The sequence below is a fragment of the Centrocercus urophasianus genome, unplaced genomic scaffold (assembly GCF_019232065.1).
Source record: "Centrocercus urophasianus isolate 14NV4802_14NV808 unplaced genomic scaffold, USGS_Curo_1.0 seq_10, whole genome shotgun sequence".
NCBI classification, from domain to species: domain Eukaryota; kingdom Metazoa; phylum Chordata; class Aves; order Galliformes; family Phasianidae; genus Centrocercus; species Centrocercus urophasianus.
Genome location: NW_024884142.1, coordinates 34,485,226 through 34,506,178, shown reverse-complemented (window position 1 = coordinate 34,506,178; position 20,953 = coordinate 34,485,226). Strand labels below are relative to the sequence as shown.

The 20,953-nt window shown below is 34.6% G+C and overlaps 1 protein-coding gene across 1 annotated transcript in view; it reads right to left on the bottom strand.

Annotated features, from left to right (window-relative positions):
- Positions 1-20,953, bottom strand: part of GRIK2 (glutamate ionotropic receptor kainate type subunit 2) — a 343,946-nt gene that overhangs the window by 25,863 nt on the left and 297,130 nt on the right. The window contains exon 14 of the mRNA XM_042814253.1: positions 5,538-5,763. Coding sequence (XP_042670187.1) covers positions 5,538-5,763 — 226 coding nt within the window. The remainder of the gene's footprint in view (positions 1-5,537; positions 5,764-20,953) is intronic.

Below are 20,953 nucleotides of genomic sequence, written 5' to 3'. Positions count from 1 at the left end.
CTACAGCTTCTGCACAAAGAAAAGGGAGGGATTTCTCTCTGTTGACAGTGAGAGACCCAAAGGAGTTGTGTCAGGAGTGGCAGATTGAATAATAGGAAAAGGTTCTTCACCAAGAGGGTGGTTAGGTACTAGAAGAGGATCCCCAGGGCTGTGGGAATGCCACAGTGCTAACAGTAAGCCTAATTTGGACAGTGCTCTGAGAGGAAAGTTGGATTTGATGATCCTTGTGGGTCCCTTTGCAACTCAGGATATTTTATGATTCTATAATTAGCTTGCTTTAGTTCTTACTGATCTAGTCTGCTAGTAATAGGCAATAAATTAAATCATTCTCTCTATGCTGAATCTGTTTTGCCCATGACAGTAACTACTAAGTGATGTCCCTTTATTTATATTAAGACTTTTTCATCATATTCTGTTGAGGAGGGAGAGAGTGGCACGGTGTAACTTAGCTGTCTATCAGTGTGAAACCTCTGCACATAGGATTTACAGTAAAGACAACTTCACTAAGAATGGCACCTTTGAATCAATACAACAGGAAAGCCTAGAAATTTTGTTCCATTCTTTGAACTTAAGTGGCTATGCAAATATCTAGTGCCCATGGCCAATGCCTCTCTGCTGGAAAGCTTTTGACATGTGAGGTATGACTTGTTTGTATCACAGCAGCTGTCAGCTTTCTGTTGCAAATATATAAATACACAGTGTGCAGATATATTTACATGAAAAAAAAAAATTAATACTTGGATGTGGTTTCCAGGTTATTGCAGCTTTGTTCAATGAGTAATTCCATGAAACTGAGTTTGATGATGAAATGTTTGTTGCTAATCATGTTTGTATGTTGACCCAAAAAATACATTTTTATCTTGACCCAAAAATATACTGTTTAATTTCATTTGTGTCTTGAGAGTTTTATTTTCTCTCCAAGTAAAGTGATATCATAAAGGGACATGTGATATGCACCTTATACCCTTCCTAGCTTTTTCTTTCAGGACGTCTTGATAGTCTATCATCATGGAATGATTGGGGATAAGAATAACATTATGCTGTGGTAAGAAGAGACATACTTTGATCACAGTAAGAGAAAAGTCATAAACTAATAGAAGTGAAGAATGTTATTTAATAGATCCCACTCAGTATGTTTTGCAACTGAGAAATTATAAAGAATGCCATTTATTTTCCTGTAAATCTTATCTCCCACAGATCCCTTACTATTTTGTATTTCCTAATAGTTAGAATAAATGCTTTTTATTAGGGTTGCTTACACCAATAATTTTTCGGTTTCATAATGTCAAATATATTACTGTGCATGTATCTCCACACACACATGTTCTCTCTGGCATGTTTCAGACAGTCCTGATCTACCACCTTGTCTGAAAAGTGCATGCTTAGTATATCTCATATGAAGTGGGTTTGACATATGCAACTGTCAGCAACTTATGTACTCCAGGTTGAATAGAAGAACAAGAGGAAATTCAGCTAAAAATATGCCAAAGTAAGATGGAAACTAGCCAGCTGTCAACCATGCTGAAAATAAATAAAAATTTTGAAAAACAATAACATGAAACTACTTGAGAGAGTTGGAGGAATGCCTTTTTTTTTTTTTTTTCCTAGAGATGATTTAAAAATATGTTTCTTCCAATTTGAGAGTAAGAAAAAAATGAAAAGTATTAATTATAGACAATTAATGCCTTAATACATAGTGCATGGAAGATAAATTTCTAATCTTTCATGTGGTTCACTTCAGATAGACAGTCAATAAATACTCAGAATGGAAACTAGTATTTCTCACATAATATTAGTCTGGTTTGCAGTACTTTGTGTTGACCAAATGCAAGTCATACCAGCTCTGTTCATGTAAGGCATAAAATGTATATTGTTGCATAGAGTAAGACTTTTTGAAAACAAATGGACTTGTTTGTTATGTTTGATCAGAAGATCATGAGTACATAGAAGTATCACACACATTTATCTCAGCTGGGATTCCTTCAAGAATAAACTCAGTTTTTAATATCTTTGTCATGCATGGTGAAGAAATAGGAGAATTAAAACTAATGGAGGTGATTATGACTTCAAAAGACGTATTGTTAAATTAAAAAATATTTTGAATACTCAAGCAGGTTGATACTTTTTCTGTCTTTCCCTCCCTCTCACTCTTACATTGTGTTCCCCCTCCCCTCTTTCTCCTTTCCTTCCTTAAACTAATATCAACCTTGGATGCTGAGGTGTATACTCATGCAAAGTCAAATTCCAACCATTAAAATAAATACATACATATTTCTTATAATATCTAACTGAACATAATGCATATTTACATATTTATTATCAGAAATATCTCGTGCATTATACTTCAAGATTTCAAGTATATACATTATTTTTATATATACATATAGTTAATTTTTAGTTGTAAATCATGAGAGTTGGTCATTCCATCTATAACTTATCAAATTTATTGTCTGTAGCTTATTTTTTTTGTGTCATGAGTGACATGTTAAATAAAGCTGAAAGCAAAGATAACATACACAATGCTGTCTCACACCTCTTCCAAACATCAGTGAATTTTGTTAATTGTAAAGCTGTGTGCTAGTTCCACTATGTGCCCAAAGTACACAGTATCAATTTCCCACACCATGGCTATATTACAGCACACTAAATTTTGTTTACTTCACAAATGCTTTCACAATACTAAAACTTCCAAAAGGATTAAAGCAGACTTCATTCATTTCTTTAGTGCATGGAAACAATTGATGCCCATATACTTCCTGAACTTCTTTTTGGTTTTTTGTTTGTTTCTTTCATTCTTTTTTTTTTTTTTTTTTTTTCTCCTCATCCTATACAATTTTCTATCTCTGATTGTAAAACTTTTACTGCAGTGTTCTAAGCTGCTGCCATATTTGGGGGTTTTGCATTTTCCAAACAATTATTGTATCATAAGCTACTAGCATATTTTCCTGTTAGGAAAGCTTTTACTTCTCCTGTTTGCAGCTTCCTGAACTCAAGCAAATTATATTCTCTCTACTAGCCATCAAGGAACTTCCTTTTGATATAGTTCAGCAAAACTAACCATACTCATTCTACTTTATTTGGCATAAAGTCTATAACAACCATATTAGACAGAATCGATCTTTCATGAAGATATTTCTGCCACTTCAATACACTATTCCAGGAGGTAAACCAGATGTTTTTATAAATTTGGGAAGATGACATCAACAGCTTTCAGACAAGATGCCTCTATCTGAACAAATTTCATATTCTTATATTCAGAGATGATCTTGCAAGTAGTTTCCCAAAGAGGCATGAGCAGTAATGTGTGCTTAGTTTTGAAATCATTATCCTGTAGTTTCTCAAGCACTTGACAAGTTACTCTTTGGATTACTGACTAAAGAAATATCACTCAATTACATATCTTCATAAACATCTTCCATAATCATGAAATAATATATACTTCTCAAGATGTGACTATGCCAAAAGGTCCTTTAAAGACTATGGAGTTAATGTTTCCTGTAGAAATGACTCTAATTATAATATATGGCTTAATTTTGCATTATGCACATCTTTGTAATATCTTTTTGCTTCAGCAAAGTGATATATTTCACGAAATATTCTGACAGGCACTATAGATTTTTTTTTTTCCTAAGATTTCCCTTACTATTGCAGGGGCAACCTAGTCTCCTTCAACTGAGACACCACATTTATACAGAGAATACAATTTATAAATGTTAGTTCATACATCTGGATAACATTTTATAAGTACTGTCTAAAGAAAGGATTAATCTCTTATTCTTAGCTGTCCTGATAAATCTCCAAATGCTGTTTTAATTTACTCCTAAATCTTTTATGAAAATCTTGATTCAGATCTTATTTTATGAAAGCCTCACCTGTTTTACAGGTCGTATTTTAATATTTTTTTTTAGTTTACTACTGTTTGAAGTTTTTTTTTTCCCCTCCTGTGGAAATCTCTGATTCCTATGTATCCTCTACTTGTTTTATTTTGGTTGCAAGACAACTGTCAGCTAACGGATCTCCTTTCGCAGTTATGTTGTTTATCTTGACCCTGATCACTTTTTATTACTTGTTGTAGATTGTTAAGTGCTGAATAATGTCTTTTATACAAATTAAAGTTAATGAAGAAACGTACTACTACTGCCTGTTCTCTCAATAAAGCTGAATAAAGCCAAAAGGACAGTTTACTTACTGAGACATAATTGTCTCTTTACATCCAGTTATTTTTTTCTCTAAATCTTTACTGGTCACTCTAGAAGTTTGCTTTTGGTTTTACATTTGTTTTTCATTTGTTTTCTCAATAGAATGTGATTTTTTTAAAATGCATTAAAACTAAATGCCTAGCAACTAATTGTTCAAAGACAAAATGAACAGAATCATAATTTCTTCAGGAGGTATCAATTGCATATCTAATTACCAAAATCACTAAAATTAAAACAATTTTAAGGTTTCAGTAAATATTCACAGTTTACATGAAATGTTTTGTATTACTGGATACCCCTTTATGCAATATATTCCAGTAATGTTTATAACTTAATCTTTCTTATCATGTTCTTAATATACAATATTACAGTCAACTTTACCCACACAGTGGTTTAATATAATGCTAACACAAATGAAATCAATAACAAGTGTAAGAACTATATGGGAAAAAAAACAAAAAAAAAACAAACAAAAAAAACCAAAAACATATCAAGCATATTCATATTAACAACAAAACAATACGTTCTCCTTAAAATTAAATTTAATTCAAAACCATTATCAGTCTTGCAAAAACATCTTCAGAACAATATTAAGTAGGATCACTGGGCAGTATTCCTATGTATTCTGAAATCAAAAGCTGGATCTTCAGCTCATGTCTTTCAATGGTCACTGCAGACAAAGGGAACTCAGAACATCTGTGCTTGCTGAATCTCATTCTATGGATGCTAGAAACCAGTTCTTGTTGTTGGCTTCTAATTTTGCAGCCAAATTTTTGTACACTGTCAGAAAGCCTGACTCAGATAATATTTACTGAATTGGAATCGTTTTGCAAAAGCATATTCCACAAAGTTAGTTTAGTATTTCTTCTGTTTGTGGATTATACAAGGCATGCTATGGAATCTTTCCTCTTATTTTAAGAATCTTAGTGTTTAGCTTTCTTGCCATAGATGCTTCGTGTCATCAGTTTTTGCTACTGAAAATTTTGAAAAAACACTAGCACTTCATTATCTAAACAAAGTTCAACATTTAGAAAATACTGAAAAGTATCAGCGCTGTGGAATGTAATTTTGTAATTTTTGAGGATATGGAAGGAATCATATTAGAGAATCATCATATAAAAATGGTCAACTTCTTCAAATAACTTTTTTTTTTTTTCTATTTAGGTAATGAAATACAATCTATAAATGCTGATAAAACATGTTATGGTTTTCTTTAGATAGGAAAAAGAGAACGAAAGGAAAACTAGTAATGTAGAAAAAGCAACAGTATATTGGAGCTTTTCTATTACAGCAACAAAGATTAATGAAGAGAGATCAATGAATTGACATATAACCTACCCATGGGAGTTCCCACGCCATAACCTTTTGAGTCTATCAGGCCTCCAATCTGTGTTAGGTTACAGTTCCGCTGTGTGACAAACTCAATGGTTGTCGACTCCATTAAAAACGCGTAGTCGGAGGTAAGCACACGCTGGATGCCTTCTTCATTGCTTTTGACAAGTACTGACTGCCTCCTGCTACTCATGAAGGCCCACATCTTATCATAAGTGGAGATTTTGGATTTCTGAAAGACAAGTATTAGATAGAACAGTAATAAAGATAAAACACGTTTAAGAGTGAGTGCAAATTCCAAACTTACACATTATCCTCTTACCTCTTATCATGTTTTATTGCACATGTCAGATTTTGCAACAGCAAATGTAAGAGTGTCTATATATTTCATCTCATATGTGGAAAACAAAGCAGATGGACACATTTTCTAGAAAATGCATTATATTTTAGTTAATCTATTTTTCATTCTGTGCACATTTTTATTCGTGTAGAGTGAAAACCTAAAAGTTTTTAAAGTCAGCAAAAAACTATTAAGGATTTTAGTATAGTCAAGTTCATCAACAGTACTGGTGAGTTTCATAGGAGAATTTGCTGTATTCTGGTATGTTTGAAATTCACTCATATTTCAGTCATTACCCTACTCTTGAGCACTTTTAAAAGCCTTCTGCACAGTGGAGCAGCTTGCAGTAGTCAGAAAACTTACAGATAGCAATGTATGGAGAAAAAAAGTCATGAGGAAGAAGGCAACAAATATACAACTTACCACATTATAGTCATATTTATTTGCCATTACAAAATTAACAGCTAAAAGTCCTAAAGTTTAATATGTATCTGTTGCTTTAATATTCCCTGAATGCAATGCACTATTGTGTTATGGATGAGAAAGAGACAAAGGAGACGACAATTTGGTACAAACTGCTGCTGCACAGCCTTAGAGGAGTTACTCCTTTTCTCGACACATCAGCTTAAAAAAAAAGCAACCCAACAAAATAAAACAAAACCAACAAACAAAAAAACACAAACGTGTTACCTTCCCTCACTTTTTTACAGTACTGTGTAAGAGATAATGATAAAATGAAGGCATTAGAACACTTGATCATTGCATATTACATTTGTCACCACATGCTTAATAGTGTTCCAAACTCAAATACATCAGAAAATGTTCATTAAAGTTATATCTTGTATAAAAATAAAATGTAGATATACGGTATAAAAACTGGTATAATCAAGCTCTTTCAGGCATCTTTCATCTTTTAATGTCATCCTAAACATAACTTTGCCATCAGCTCTGATGGAGATACTAAGCAAAGATTGACACTACAAACCTTTCTGAAGCTCCACTGACTGGCAGCCATAAAATCTGCCTAAAGAAGGATTAGTAGTGCATGTGGAATGAAAAGAACATTTATTTAGGAAAAAAAAAAGAAAAAAAGACAACTTTGTCCCCATGCTAGGACAGAATCCAAGACCTATTTCAGTCTGCCTGAGGACTTAGGAAAACAAGCATTTGAAGTAACTCTAGTGTCAATGCTAAGAAAACGGAAGACTTCTAGAACTCTGCATGAACATTCTGCATGAACACATTATTTCTGTACTGAATGTTATGCAAATGACCATACAAGGTTTTAGTAACAATGAAAGAGAAAATAATTTTTTTCTTCAGAAGATACTGTGAATCCATAGAATTAAGAAGAACAAACAGATATGGTCTCTATTCATAGGTTTGTTTTCTCAATCAAATAATTCTTTGAAGCACTTAATACTACACTATATGCAGAATAAGATACTTTAAGCAATGCACATCGGCTCTACATTGCTATGTAATATAGAAAGAATGGAAAATAAGTGTTTTCCAATGTTTGTATAATTTTGCCTGTATTATCATTTAATTTTTTACCATACAATTTTATTCCACTACTGAAAGCAAACATTTAAGCCAATATAAATAATCTGAGTAATATAAGGAATTTGCAGAGAGAACAATTTGGGTAAACTATTAAATACATTGCTGGTGCATGCTGAGAAGGAAAAAAACCACATGAGAGCCCTAGTAGAAAATAAAGTAAATAAGAATGAACACACATAAGTATTTCTGCACTTATGTTGCAAAAAAAAAAAAAAAAAAAGCATTACCAAGATAAAAGTATGTTAGCAAAGGGTATGGTTATCTCTACAAAAGCATGTGAAAAAAGAGCACTCTCAAAGACAGGTCGTGTTCATTATGATGACTAACTTTATCATTTAGGATGACGCTTCTGAAAAAGAAGGAAGAGAAGTCATAAGCAAAATAAAATCAAAGAAAGCTTCCACACAGTAGTATGCTTGCTGTAAAAATTAAAGAAGTATAAAAATTTTACACAGTTAATGAAGCTGTGGAAGATAACATTAAGCTATGTGCTAAAACAAAAGCACATACGACTCTCACTAGAGAAGATATCAAGGGTGATAGAAAAGATAGTCATCTCTTTTTTTATCATATAAGCAAAATACTACAATATCTGCACCACGTTTTCTGTTCACAGGAATTTGAGGAACTTCCTGCTAGTGAAACCCTTCAATCTTCTTCAGGAGGTGCTGGCTACAATGAAACACATTTGAAATATTTTTACATCAGTGCAAACAGCACAAACAAGAGGAGATAAAGTCTTGGCTCAGTTTCAGAGCTACAACATCACTGATGTAAGCAAAACCTGGTGGGAAGAGTCCCGTGACCATTGTGTACTGATGAATGATTATAGGCTCTTAAGCAGGGATAAGCAAGGCAAGTAATGTGGGGAGTGGTTATCTATAAAGCTGTATAGAGCTCTCAATTCGTGATGACACTGTTGAGATCAGGATCAAGGGACAATCAAATAAAGCATCTGTTGTTGTGGGAGTTTACTATAGGCCACCGAGCCAGGATGATGACATCAATTAATTAAAGAACTAAAATCAGACTTCAGATTGCTTAGGAAATTAGTTAGCAAAGTCCCTTGGGAAACTGCTTTTAAATGCATGGGGATCTAACCATGCATGTAGCTTTCAAAGTACCACCTCTTAAGAACACAGAAAAAGGCAATTCCAAAATGTCAGAACTCAAGCAGTTGGAGCAGAAGGTTGGGTTGGCTGGGTAGGAATCTTCTTATAGAGCTTATGCAGAGCAAACACAAATACGGCCACAGGAAGTGAGGTCAGGCAACATACAAAGATACTGCTGTAGTGAAAAAATTCATGTGGCCAAAGCTCACTTAGAGTTGAAGCTGGCCATTACCATGGGTGAAATAAAAAGGGCTTTTTAAAATATGTTAACAGAGGACCGAAGATAACATCGGTCCATTTCTTGAGGAGGATGATTGCAAATAGGAGCACAGAAAAAGCAGAGATGTTTAATGCTTTCTTTCCTACTTTCTTCAATGCTGATGAAAGGCTTGAAGACTCTCAGAGAACTGAGTTGGAGAACCATGTCTGCAGTAATGATAAACTCCCTGCCAGCCCTGAAATTGTGAAGGATTTGCTGCTCAAACTGGATGTTTATACGAGGCTTGATAGGATTAATCCAAGAGTACTCAAAAAGCTAGATTATGTAATCTTGATACCTCTCTCAATTACTTTTCAACAGTCTTTGGAATCTGGAGAGGGTCTAGTGAACTGGAATCTGTCAAATATTATCCAATTTTTCAAGAAGGACAAGAAAGAAGATCCTGAAAATTACAATACTGTCAGTATCACTCGTGCCAGATAAAATTATGGAGAAGATCATTAAGGGCATGTTGAAATACATCTGAATGCACACATTCTTCAGAGTCAACACAGGTTCACAAGGAGAAGTCCTTGTTAAATCTCCTTTTATTAAAAGGTTACCTATATAGGTAACCAGGGGAAGCCAGTTGATGTATTCTTTTTGGATTTCAGCAAAGGTTTTGGTGCTGATTCTCACAGTATCCTTCTGGACAAAATGTCCAGAATACAGCTATACAAAAAGATAACTTGGTGGTTGAACAGCTCATTGGCAGGTCAGGTTCAAAGGGATATAGTAAATGAGGTTACATCAGGCTGGCAACTAGTCATTATTAGAGTCCCACAAAACTCCACTTTAATGTTTTCATCAGTGACTGGGATACAGGACTTGAATATATATTAAGTAATTTTGTGGATGACCTTAAATTGAGAGGATCTGATGACTCCCTTGAGAGTAGAGAGGCCCTGCAAGGAGAAAAGGACAAATTAGAGGGCTGGACAATCATCAACCACATGAAGTTTTAGAAGAGCAAATGCTGGATTCTGCATCTGGGATGGGGCAAGTTATACTTGTATGGACTAGGGGACAAGAGGGTTGATTCTTGTTGATAGCAAGTTGAATCCAAGTCCACATGTGCCCTGGCAGGAAAAAGAGCCAACCGTATCCTGGGGTGCATGAGACCCAGAACTGCCAATTAGGTGAGGGAAGGGATTGTCCCAATGTACTCTGAGCTAGTGTGGCCTCACCTCAAGCACTGGGTACAGGTTTAGGCACAACAATATAAGAAAGATGTAAAACTACTAGAGAAATTCCTCAGAAGGGCTATGAAGATGGTGAAGGTTTAGAGGAAAAGATGTATGAGGAGTGTCTGAGGTCACTCGGCTTGTTCAGCCCAGAGAAGAAGAGACTGAGTGGAGTCCTCATGGTGGCCTATAGCTTCTTCATGAGGGGACTGTATGGGATGGGACTGAACTCTTCTCTCTGGTGACAGTGACAGGACACAAGGAAACAGCATGTAGCTGCATCAGGAGAGGATTAGGTTGATTGTTAAGAAAAGGTTTTACACCAGTGAGTGGTCAAGTCCTGGAACAGGCTTCCCAGGGCAGTGGTCATGGCACCAAGCCTGACAGATTTCAAGAAGAATTTGGACAACATTCTCAGAAGCATGGCTTGAATTTTGAGTGGTCCTGTGTAGAGTCAGGAGATGAATTCAATGATCCTCATGAGTCCCTTCCTACTCAAGATATCTGTCATTCTATGATTCTTCCATCCCTAAAAGGCAGAACTGAAATTATGTCAAAGAAAACAGCCTACCTATTTGTGACTTAAATTCAAAGTGGTGTTTAGAAATCTTACAAAAACAACGTATAATAAAAGAGATTTGTTTTATGCATAACATAGAATAGTTATTTGAGAAAACAAAACAAAGCATTTGATTCAGTAAAATACAATCACAAATGGTTTTCCTCTGTGTTTGGAAAGTTGTTCAGCAGATTCAACTAACTAAACTCAAGAAGCTGGAACAATCAAAAGCATCAGGAGCCCATTTGACATTGAACTAAACAGAATGACAGTCCAGTATGTACATTTTGCTTCTGGTGGTTATGACTGTGTCATTCATATCAATAGAAGCAGATGCTACGATTTATGTTATGTTTCTATCGCCTTTCATTGTGCACAAATCAGTCTGGTTAATTAACTTACTCCATCAAGGAAGTGGATTATTTTCTCTGAGTTACTTCACCATTTTGTGTAATTTAACTGGAAATCACTGCCTCAACATCCAGCTTAATGCAAAATCAACTGGAAATGATGTCTGCATAAGATAACCTGTGATGACATGATTTATCATGCCTGTTTTCCCTCAGTAATGCTGAAGATAATACAGAACAGTAAGAAAGCTGCCTATGACTTGCAACATTTGAGTTTCACTGAATTAAAAAGGAGAACTAAATAACATAGAAGTTGGACATTAAAAGGTTGAACAAATAAAAAAAAATTACATACCTGGTGCATAAAATCGTAGTTCTAACAGTGACATTCAGAGTATACTCACAGTAAAAATTCTCAGTGTTCTTAAATTAAGCACTAATGGAAGATAACTATGCATACTAGAGATCACAAAAGAAGGTATGGCAAAGGCTTTAAGTTAGTCTCATGCTATGCATATAACTGAGACTGGAAACAGGAGAATCATTATTAGGAATACGTTAATATTGTCCCCTGAAGTACAGTCTTGGAAAGACAAATATCTGAGCAGTGAGACTGGAGTATAAGGTAGGAAAATATAAAGATGTTGGGTGAATGCCAAAATAAACAAGGATCAAAGGTCAGGGAAGTATACCTCATGATACAAGACAAGATTAAGCAATTGTACAGTAAAAGTGTGCTAGGCAACTTCTGACCCTTTTCTACAGAGTACTGTATAGAATGCCTTATTACTGGTACCTTAATGGAGATATTTGTTTTAATGATGGCATGCAATTTACTTACTTAAAGTCTTGTAAAAGCATTCAGATGTAATGTACAATTGTGCAATGAACTTTGGTCACAACCATGCAGTATTTTAACAAAAAAGAAGCAGTAATAACAAAAAAAAAAAAGATTAAATGTAACTAAGATTAAATACCAAATAAATAAATAAATCAGAAGCCCAGTTCCTATGCATTTGGAACTGCTATTCAATACATGTGAATAAAACCAAGACAGTCTTTACATAATGAAATAAAATGGCAGACTCCCAGTACTACCACACTATTTCCTATTTCTGACAGGGCCTATAGTACCTGTGGCTTTTGTTTTCCTGAGCTCTGTATTATTAGTGGAATCGAATAACTTTTTTATTTTTAACTAACCTTTTTTTTAAGATACTGGATTAATGATTTTTTTTTGTCTGAAAGAATTTATTCTTTCCTTCTGTAAAACTGAGTGGATTGCCTCAAAGATCTGAACTTGATCTGATATGGTTCAGTATCGTCATAAACAGTTTGTAAAACGGTATTGAAAGCATTCCCACAAAGTTTTTTAGTTGTAGAAATACACCGGAAAAAGAAAGAGCTACTTTGCAGAGATACCTCGAGAGGCCAGAAAATTAAGATAAACAACAATTGCCTAGTACTGAACAAAGATAAACACAGTCTATCCAGTGACAAAGTAATCCCAAGCTTCTGTGCAGGTTTGGAAATTGATTGGCAAGAATGTGTCTTGGCTGAAGAGGACTTGTGGATTCAAGTGGACAGTGGGCCAAAGTGACCCTCATGAGGTTCAACAAAGCGAAGTGCAAGGTCTTGCACCTGGGTCATGGTTATCCCCACTACCAGTGCCAGCTGGGCAATGTAAGGATAGAGCACATCCCTGCTGAAAAGGAACTGGAGGTTACTAGTGGATGGATAGCTGGACATGAGTCAGGAATGTGTCCTCCCAGCACAGAAAGCCAACCGTATCTTGGGCCGCACCAAAAGAATCGTGGTCAAAAGGGCAGGTGATTCTGCCCCTCTACTCTGCACTGATGAGACTTAATCTGGAGTACTGCATCCAGGTGTGAAGTGCTCAGTACAGAAGAGACGTGGACCTGCTGGAGCATGTCCAGATGAGGGCCACAAAAATTGTCCAAGGGATAAAACTCTTCCCCTCCAAGGACAAGCTGAGAGAGCTGAGGCTGTTAAGTTGGAGAACAGCTCTGGGGAGATCTGAGAGTGGCCTGAAAGCAGTATCTAAAAGGGGGCTGCAAAAAGAAGAGGACACTTTAGCAGGGTCTGTTGTGATAGGACACAGGGAAATGGTTTCGAACTAAAAAAGGAGAGATTTAGACTGGATATAGGGAAGCTTTTTACAGTAAGGGTGGTGAGGCATTGGAAGGTGTTGCCCAGAGAGGTGGTAGAAGCCCTGTACTTAGAGACACTGATGGTCAGTCTGGACAAGGCTCTGAGCAACCTGGTCTAGCTGTAGGTGTCCCTGTTCATTGCAGAGGAGTTGAACTAGATGACCTTTAAGGATGCCTTCCAAGTCAAACAATTCTATGATTCTACAATTAGCAGTAATAACAGATGTTCCATTGCAGTGGCAAAAACAAACTGTAGCTTGTATCAGCAAGATCATAGCAAACAGAATGCAAAATGAATTTATTCCACAACACTTGACATTTGTCAGGAACACTGTGGTCCATTTTGGTCCTCCATCAGAGTATTGGAGATCTTAACTTACAAAGTACAACTGAAGGAAAAGGAGTTGTTCAAGCTAAAGAAAGGACGGTTTGCATATCACATTCTTTCATTACCTATAGAAAAAAAATTAGATAGAACTTGAAGATATTCTCTTCACTAGGATGCATGATGGTAGAATAAGAGACAATTGCAAAAGAAGCAGTGGCTGAAAGAAAATTCTTTGTGAATATAAAAGAAAAATGTATTCACCATGAGAACAGTTAAGATTTGGCATATATGTAGCCAGGAGAAATAATGGAATGTGCTTGCTAGAAATATCCAAGTCCTACTTTAACCAAGTCCTGGATAAACTAATCTAAGTTCTTGCTTTCAATTTAAACAGCTTTCAAGTTATTATGGTGAGCAGTGACACTTCTCTCTATTTTTTTTTCTTTTTCTCAAACAAACAACAACAACAAAAAGAAAAGTCATTTTGTGTTTGAAATAAACAAACAAAAGCAATGTAAATTTATGTAGCTTATACTTCAAGGTAAAGACAAACCCCTTACTATCTGGGAAATATGCATTTTTCTAAGGCTTTTTCACACTTCAATTCTTTGAAACTCAAGTACGCTCATATCAATTGTTTCATACATAATCCCCATGGCAATCCTGAATACCAGTGTGAAAATCCAGGCTGAACTGTCCATGTAATACATTTAATTCATTCATTCCTTATTCATTTTTATACATTTGACATTTTGTTTTGACAAGTGCCTTAAATCTACATAGTTCTGAAATAAGCTAAAAGAATGTGTTTCTGATGTTGCTAATAATGGCAAAAGCACCCATGTATCTCAACAAGTCATTCTGAATGTAGGGAGCCTAGCTGTCAAGTTTAAGGAAAGCAAACATTTCCACTTATGGCTCACAGCTGTTCTAAGACATTTGGGATATGTATCTAATACACAGAGGATTAATACAATTAATAGACAGATAAACAAAGTTAATTAATTGAATACATTTCAAATCATAGGATGACAATCTTAAGACTGAGAGAACAAACCAACAGCCTTTAGCAAATAACATTTTAGGAATGTTTGAACATTATAAATGCAGGGAAATCCAAAGATAAGGCTATCTAACACTTTCATAAATGACAATAAATTGTAAATACACTTAAATAGCCTGATCACTTTCTTAAACTGACACCAAATTTAAGTTTGGAAAGACTTCTACTGTTCAAATATCTGTCTCAAAAACCAAATATATTTTCTTTCCTTCCCATGTTTTTTGATCTTTTTGTTTCAGCACTTTATACCTGCTTTTGCTAATCCATCTATTCTAGTTTTTAACATGACTCTGTGTTCTCTTTGTTCTTTGAAATAAATACTGGTTTCTCCAAACTGTGCAGTGTTTCTGAAATGGAAAACAATTGGATCCTGGTCCTTTACCAGGACTTCTGAAATAAAAAGAAATATATGAAAACAACGGTAAATATCATCATCAGTTACATTAATCAGAACGAAAGTTATCTTATCTTTCTAGTTTTTCACAGTCCTATTTCCAGACCTTGTTTCAAACAATTCAAACAAATTAGTTTTAGTGACTAGAATAATTTCTATTTTTGAATAAGCCTTAGCTAACTCTACACTCCAAAAGCAAATGTTACTTTTCCAGGCAGCAGAAACAGTATATTTACCACTTTTGACATAGCCTAACACATTATGTGTAAAACACAATTTGATCTTAGTTGCATATCAAAATTTGATGCTTCCATTATATGATTTCAAAGAAGATCCAAACTCTGCTTTCATATATCTGCAGTACAGTTTTGAATATTGATGTAGGCTAATGCAGAGCTTTCAGAGCGTACTGTGTTAATCACTAGCATCTCAAGTATACAGAAAATATTACACATTCCTCCAACTCCAGTGGATAACAGACCAAATTTAAATCAGCTTACTCATAATTTACCACTCAACAGACAGACTATATTAATACAATTAAGCTTCTGATTATTTTCAGACCACATTACCATTAGTTATAAAAAGGAACTTTGTAGTTAGGGATTTGTTTATGGTCTCTTAAAATTCCGAGACTGACTTTTACTCAGTCATCAAAGAAAAGTGAAAAAGACTTCTTCCCTTTTATCAAGCTGGTCTCATTGACTTTGACCTCAGGATGTTTCTTCTTTTTTTTTTTTTTCCCTCCTTTTTGGCCTTATTCCTTTCTTTTTTTGTTCCCCTACTTTTTCAGACTGCTGAGGCCTGAAATCCTGTAAGTGAGCAAGCCAATTTTGATTTTGTTGGGTCAGCATAAAAACAATAAAAGTAATGCATACAGTGTTCCTTCCTTCATAACAGCAGTTTTCATGGTCCATAGAGCACAAATGAAAGAAAGGTAGGAAAGGTGCTTCTGCCAAGAGTGGATCTACAAGGAATGAAAAATGCAGTGCTCAGAGAAAGACATTTTTACGCTTTCCTGATTGTGCTTGCTTTTTGTTTTAAAAATCAAAGATTTTGAAAAAAATATTAAATATTAAATATTAAAAAAAAAATTATGGTTAAAAAAAAAAAAAAAAAAGTGCTATTGAAACAAATATTCATTATCTTTGACCTGGAAATCAGTACAGATTTTATAGCTCAGAAAATCACTAATGGATTACAAAACACTTCCTTGCCTTTTATATCAGAATGATTTATAGTTCTCTTTCGAATTATAGCTAACTGGTTCTTTCTGCAAAAATAGCTTGGAGATGAGAATTGTGGTATTTCTCACACTGTTCTTCCTTTTGTAAGTAGGAATAAGACATCAAGAAAACTTAATCTGTTTTTAAAGCATATATTATATATGCTCTGTAAAGATAAATCCACTTCTGCTCACTGCCTGTTTTCTGATACAAATTGCAGAAGAAAATTTTGTTCTTGGATTGAGCTGGAAGCAATCTTCCTTTCCAAAATAGGAGAACGTTTTTATTTGTTATTATGCACATAACATATGAAAGCTAGAACTAAGCATAAAGTTCATAAATACTGCTTTAAATATTTACCTTTAAGAGTGACATGAATAAAGAATTTTACTACCATAAAATCCACTCTGGCCAGGGAGATATTTGTGTGATGTTCAAAGCAAAATTAGTCTTTGTGTATTAATTCCTAATCAATATATTATGCTTAAAAAGTTCTGTTGTTTACATTTTGAAAGTAACTCATCAGACAGCATTAGCAAACAAACTTCTATCATTTGAGATCTTTTTGAATGAGGTGAAGTGATAGAAGCCCCTTAAATCTTACTCATTAATTTGCTCCTTAAAACAGTTAGACATAAATATATCTTATTTCTCTAACTGAAGTTCAATTGTTTTTTTCTTTTGTCAAGACCATCATTATGCTAGTGATTGGCTATAACAGAAGTCTAGTGGCATCAAGACAGACCGGTATGTTCCTGTAAGTTCTTTTGCCAGATCTAAAAAATATAATATAATATAATATTATTATATTATAATAATAATTACAATAATAATAGATTTAAACCCCTGAAAATGTAAGCCAAGCAATATTTTTAATTATTTATTCACAAAATATCTCATGTAAATATTTGCCTGCTATACATTAGCATAAGCCACCACTGAGGTATTCTGCAATGGGATTTGGATTTAGCATACTGTATTTTTTCATTATAGCAAGTACATTACGAACAACTCTGAACCATATGTGCTGGCTATGAACAGCTGAGTTTTTCTCTGTAATTGTGTGACCTTGGTCACTAGAAAATTGGAGTTAATTCAGGCAAGCAGGATTGATGCCATATGTGGTTCATATCAAAAGTACTGAGGAGTGGTAGGATACTGATCAGGGAAACAGCTTGTTTGTTAGCAAATCTGTCAGGTTTTGGAATAATTCTGGAAATTGTATCTTGAAACATCTGTAGTCTCCTGAACTACATATTTGAGAAGATAAGCAATATAACACATAAGGCAGTCCGTACAGAAAGTATGTGCAATAGCAGAGTTGTAAGATTCAGTTTAGAGTAGGTTTTAACACTGATAGATAGAGTTCCACCCCAACTTTTCGGAAGTTGATGGAGAAAGTTGCAGTACTGATGAATTTGTATAACTTAAAGAAAGTTAAAGTAGGATACAATTTATGTGTTTATTAAAATTCTGCAATTTGGATAACTGTAACAGATGAGAATAGGCAGTATAAAAACTGTAGTATAACAGAAAAAGGAACACAGTCTGTGAAGACTGTGGAAATTCTGCAAAGGCTCTGCTTCATTTATGGTAGAGAACAGCCAGAAGAACCAGTACCTGCCAGGTAGAAGAAGGAATCACTTTTCAACATTATTAATTGATGTATTCCAATTTTGCCAGACAGACACTCTCAAATTTTGCGGGAATTAAGTACTTGGAAATTGCCAATGAGGGAAGGTTTATCACTAGCTTCAGTAGAGGAGAAGCAGAAGCAAAATCAGTGGAAAAAGAAAACAAACAAAAAAACCCACCATGACATGCACCATATTTCCACTATTCTGTACAAACTACAGAAATTTTTGCTGTTCTAAATCTACCTACAAAAGGATTTAGCTTGCAGTATTAGTGGAACTCTAGAATCATAGAATCATAGAATCACCAAGGTTGGAAAAGACCTAAAAGATCATCCTGTCCAACCATTCACCTATTACCAATAGCTCCCATATCTTGAAAAAAAAAAAAAAAAAAAAAAAAAAAAAAAAAAAAAAAAAAAAAAAACAATGAAATGAACTTTAAATTCCAAAATTAACATTAATTTGAGTACATTTTGAAAATGCAACCTTCCATCAATTCTTACATTTTTTTGCCCCTCTCAAGAATTGGAAAGCAACAGCTATAAACTAAAAATAGTGAATTCAGATTTCACATTCAAATTCCAAAAAGGCAAACTGCCACTGCAAAGATATTGATTGTTCACATAACATAAATATTTTATATATTAGAGAAGAGGAGGGGAAATGTGTACGTGCTATTACTTTCCCCAAAAGTGGAAGTTTCTAAGCCTACTAAATATTTGACATAAACAATAAAAATCTGATTTCTCTCCTACAGAAACTCTTGTTATTTCAGGAATGTAATAAAAAATAGAAGAAATTGTGGAATCAATTTTCAAAAAGCAATAAAAATTATGTGACAGGGAAAAAAAAAAAAGACAGAATGACAGGTAAAAAATAGGAGAAAACAATCTCATGTTGCTATTTCTTGGAAGAAAAATGAAGACAATATAAAAAATAAAAACAGCATATATCTTAAAAAAAAAAATAATGACAGAGAATTCTAGAGATGGCATAAAAATTTTTCTGTGAGACCCAGCAAGATCACCAACATGAGATCAAGATAAGCCCCAGTTTAGGCTTTCTATTTGGTATTTCTACATCATTCAGTGATGGAATTTATATACTTCTGTTATTAACCAAAATATTAATTTGTATTTATGTATGTATATTTGCGCATTAAGAGCAGTTACAGTTTATTTTCCATAAACTTTTGTGGTTGTGCAGAATTCTATATAAACAGTGAAATTCACTAAACGTATCTTGTGGTATCTGACTTCTGAAACAAAGGCAAAAGTAGGAACTGATATTTAACACTATACTACGTGCTATAAATGAAATCCATGAGCCACCACAGAAATATTGTATAGGCTGGTATGTGATACGTTAAATACTAGAAAATTGATTATGTTAAAAATTGTTTGGCATTGTTAGTGATGAAAGACTCAACATAAGCAGGAATACGGGACTGCAGCCCAGAAGGCCAACCTTATCCTAGGTTGTATCAAGAGTAGTGTGACCAGCAGGTTGAGGGAGCTCTACTCTGCTCTCATGAAACTTCACCTGGAGTACTGAGTCCAGTTCTGGGGACCCCAACACAAGAAGGACGGAGGAGGACCATGAAGATGATCAGAGGGCTGGAGCACCTCCCCTACAAGGACAGGCTGAGAGAGCTGGGGCTCTGCACTCTGGAGAAGAGAAGCCTCAGAGGAGACCTTATAGCAGCCTTACAGTACACGAAGGGGACCTACAAGAAAGCTGTTATGGACTTTTTATGAGGGCATGCAGCAACAAGACAAGGGAAATGGTTTAAACAGTAAGAGGGTAGGTTTAGACTGGATATCAGGAAGAAATTCTTTGCTGCAAGGATGGCAAGGCACTGGAACGCTGAAACCCAACGAGATTGTGAATACCTCCTCCCGGAGATGTTCAAAGTCAGGCTGGATGGGGCTTTGAACAACCTGGTCTAAAGGGAGGAATCCCTGCCTATAGCAGGGGGACTGAAACTAGATGATCTCTAATGTCCATTCCAAAATATAGCATTCTATAATTCTATGATTCTACAATTATCAGAATGGCTAAGGATTTGAAATATTTCATACACTGAACTGCTGGGTGTACCTGTGCATTTTGCTGAGTATTTTGGGCTTCCGCTGTTAATGTTAGTCAGTAACATCATCAGTTAGACAGTAAAATGTAATTTCAATATTTTCTACAGAAAAAAAAAAAAAAGGCAAGAAAAATCGGTGCACAGAATACTAATAGAATTTATTCTACATTTTTTTCCATACCATTTACATTTCTCCAGTTTCCAAGTAATTCAGCAAAAATGAATACTTGCACTCCTAGTGCTGTGATAGTATTTTGTTCTTAGGCAGATCTAAATGACAGTGTTGTCAATGCACTACTATGGGTAGATTTCAAATGACCCTTTAATAACTACAGATAGGACTGCACCAGTTATGAGTTTGAAAACCTTCATGTTTTGAAATGTGTTGAAATACTGATAATCTGATTTCTCCACATTTTCCAAAAAGAAAAGCATTCAAAGCAGTGACAGTACCTGCAATTTCCAACACCACAGAGTGGCTGAAACACTTGGGGGAAGTAAGAAAAAATTTTAACTGTTTTTTGAATACAGATCATCTTCTGAGATTGCTTAAAATGGTGCCAAATGACATGCTCCTCTAATGAGGACATGGGTCAAAAAGCAGATGGATTGATACATCACTAGTTCATTTTAAAATAATTGGCTAAAGATAAATGATAAACTTTACCTGACAGCAATAGATTAAATAAATAAAAAGGATATCTGTTTTAAGGTGCATAGAGTTTTTCAAGTTCTTAGCAACTGTTCTAGCATCTGTCTATCAGCACACTGAGTCTATTCAGATCATGGAAGCATTTGCTGTAATTTTGATGTAATCTCAGGAATTTTTTAATTCACTATATCCTATAGAGAATTTTATCCTAGTAGAATGGATAGTAACTAGATATTTTGGTATACCTGATGGGTTCTGGCCTTTAAATCCAAAGATAACTCCAAAATGATTTTGTCTAATTTACAAGAAAATAACAAAAAAATATATATATTGAAACCACAGACCCATAACCACAGAATTTTCTTTGTATTATAACTAGTCCCCATTTAACTTTCTCATTTAGAGTAAAACGTAGTAATGAAAATCCCAATAACTTTGTTAATTTACTCTTACCCCAGGGCTGAAAACTTATGCAGCATGATCTTTCTATTT